A 2,906-nucleotide genomic window follows, 5' to 3' on the forward strand; every position below is an offset into this window, starting at 1 on the left:
GCAATCCACATACAACCAATGAAGTCAAGAAACGCGTTGAGATGAACCGCGAGGTTCAAGAACAGCCGACAGCCTCCAAACACATTGAAGAAATAAATATTTATATAGAAATGCTCAGATTCAGAAATGAAATCATATTAAAATATTTTCTTGGAATTAGTAAGTGTACAAAACTGCCCGGAAAGAAAAGAAAAAACAAAGAATAGAAACAATAACTGACAACAAATACAAGTTTACATATTCGACATATTTACATATTGGAAATAATCCTGGTGACATTTTCTCTAGAATCTTTTTGAAAATGTCAAATTAAATTAAAAAACCCCGATAATAATAATACAATATTTCTCCTCGCGGAGGAACACACCGCCTTATTTTCCCTTTAGATCAGAACTCAATAAATATTCAAAGCAAGTCCCTTTAATTCCTTTACGCGCAGAATGGTCACAAGACTGGTCCTTCATCAGTCTTAATGGTTCGAATCAAACTGGTCCTTTACCAGTCTTAATGGTTCTACTAAGACTGGTCCTTCACCATTCTCACTGGTTCTAATAAGACTCTCAGGACGCGGGGAGCTGGAAGTTACCTGAGATATCGACTCTTATTGGACCAATCTATGTTGAAGTGTTGGGAGGAGAGCTGAGAGAGATGACGGCACCCTGGGGTGAGACCACAGCCCCCTGGGTGAGACCACAGCACCCCGGGGTGACACCGACCGGTTGTAAACAAGGCGAATCTTTTTAGCCGAACGACACCAGCGTCACAATTTTACCAATTTTATAAAATTAAATACTAACTAAAGAAATAAGTGCTGCATGCAAATGAAAAATCACAATAATATTAATAATTATAATCATAAAAAACAAAGAACCCAGAAAAGACAACAAAATGCGTGTGAATAATAACCGTAACAATATCGTAATAATAATCTGCCTGGCCATATCGTAATAATCATAATCCGTGGGGCCCTTTCGTAATAATCATAATAATCATAATCCGTGGGGCCCTTTCATAATAATCATAATAATAATCCGTGGGGCCCTTTCATAATAATAATAATAATAATCCGTGGCCCTCACGTCTCGAGCTGAGCTCTTTGTTAAGGCGGTCGTCCTGCTCCTCATCCGGGACCGGATCGGTCCTGGAGCGAGGCTTTAGTACTGGGAGCGAGGCTTTAGTACTGGGAGCGAGGCTCTGGTACTGGGAGCGAGGCTCTGGTACTGGGAGCGAGGCTCTAGTACTGGGAGTACTGGGAGTGTTAGTGGGGGGATTTAGTGTGGGAGCCCCGCGCCACGTCGTGTCCCCCCGCCCGGCCGCGGAGCGCGGTGCCCGGGACACCTTAACCCGGGACCCGGGACGCCTTAACCCGGGACCCGGGACGCCTTAACCCGAGACCCGGGACGCCTTAACCCGAGACCCGGGTGATCTGATCTGAACCACCACGACCCAGTGAAAGACTTTGCCGAGGAGAGGGACACACTGAAGTTAAATGAAACCAAAACACCGTCACACTCATTAGAACAAAGAACGACAGACCGTCAGGGTCTGGACCTCGAGGCCTCGGAACAGACAGTTCATCTTTAGTGATCCGCTCCGCACGACCTCCCCGGTACCCCAGCCCCACAGCCCGGGCGGGCGGTCCCCGCGGACCGGGGGGTCCCCGTGGACCGGAGGGATCCCCGTGGACCGGAGAGATCCCCGTGGCTTCTCCGTAGACTTTTGGTAAATAAACAACTTTGTTTCGTTCTAACGCGTCAGTTCAGATAAAGCGGTCTTTAGTCTCTCTCGTGGTCCCCGCGCGACTGTCCGGTGGGTGAGAGAGAGTGAGAGAGTGAGAGAGCGACTCTCCGTCCGGCTCACCCTCCGTGTCCTCTTTTCACTTTCCCGGAAATAGAAAGCACAACAAAAGCAGAAGTTAAATGGGGTAAACTCCATCACAGTCTGTCCACCCCCCCCCCCACCCCCCCCCACTCTCCACCAGCCAGGCGGGGGTCACGAGAACAGTCATTGCACCGGACTCTGCAGCGAGTGGTGGAGGGGGGGGGTCTCCGCCTGGGAGTACACGTCCTCCATGTTGGGGTGCGGGACCCCCACAGGGGTCATGCGCTTCTCCTTCTGCCGCCGGTTGCAGAACCACACGCGCACCACCTCCTTCTCCAGCTGCAGCGTGCCCGCCAGGGACGTGATCTCGTGCGCGGACGGCTTGGGGCACTTGAGGAAGTGGTTCTCCAGCGCGCCCTTCACGCCCACCTCGATGGACGTCCGCTTCTTCCGCTTGCGGCCCTGCGCCGCTATCTTGTCCAGGTTGGTGGGGCTGCCCGTGTTGGAGTCGGTCTCCTCCAGCCACTTGTTGAGCAGCGGCTTCAGCTTGCACATGTTCTTGAAGCTGAGCTGCAGCGCCTCGAAGCGGCAGATGGTGGTCTGCGAGAACACGTTCCCGTAGAGCGTGCCCAGCGCCAGCCCCACGTCGGCCTGCGTGAAGCCCAGCTTGATGCGCCGCTGCTTGAACTGCTTGGCGAACTGCTCCAGGTCGTCCGAGCTCGGCGCGTCCTCGTCCGAGTGGTCCGCGTGGTGGCCGAACCCCCCCCCGCCGCCGCCGCCACCGGGGGACTCCAGCTGCGCCTCGTGCAGGCTCCCGGGCCCCGTGTCCTCGTGCATGCCCCCGTGGTGGAGCGCGCCGCCCGCACCCGGGCTCAGCATGGCGTTCAGGTTGGTGTAGCCGGCCTGCGCGTACACGAGCGGCCCGTGCCCGCCGGAGCCCACGGGCCCGGGCAGCGGGGGACAGGTGGTGCGCGGGGGCGGCGGCGGGCGCCCACGCGTGCCCGCCGTGGTGGCCCTGGTTGTTGTGGCTCTGCTGCTGGTGCACGAGGTGCGCCCTGTGGTGGAAGCCGCCGCCGCCGCCAACG

The 2,906-nt window shown here is 55.1% G+C and overlaps 1 protein-coding gene across 1 annotated transcript; it reads right to left on the reverse strand.

Annotated features, from left to right (window-relative positions):
• Positions 1 to 2,004: 2,004 nt before the first annotated feature.
• Positions 2,005 to 2,857, reverse strand: pou3f1 (POU class 3 homeobox 1; the record flags this gene model as incomplete). Its single annotated transcript, XM_084490030.1, has 1 exon — positions 2,005 to 2,857. A coding segment is annotated over one exon (853 nt), but the record flags the coding sequence as incomplete, so codon positions are not given.
• Between the last annotated feature and the right edge of the window lie 49 nt (positions 2,858 to 2,906).

Source organism: Micromesistius poutassou (assembly GCF_964030765.1).
Source record: "Micromesistius poutassou genome assembly, contig: SCAFFOLD_1828, whole genome shotgun sequence".
Taxonomy (NCBI): Eukaryota; Metazoa; Chordata; class Actinopteri; order Gadiformes; family Gadidae; genus Micromesistius; species Micromesistius poutassou.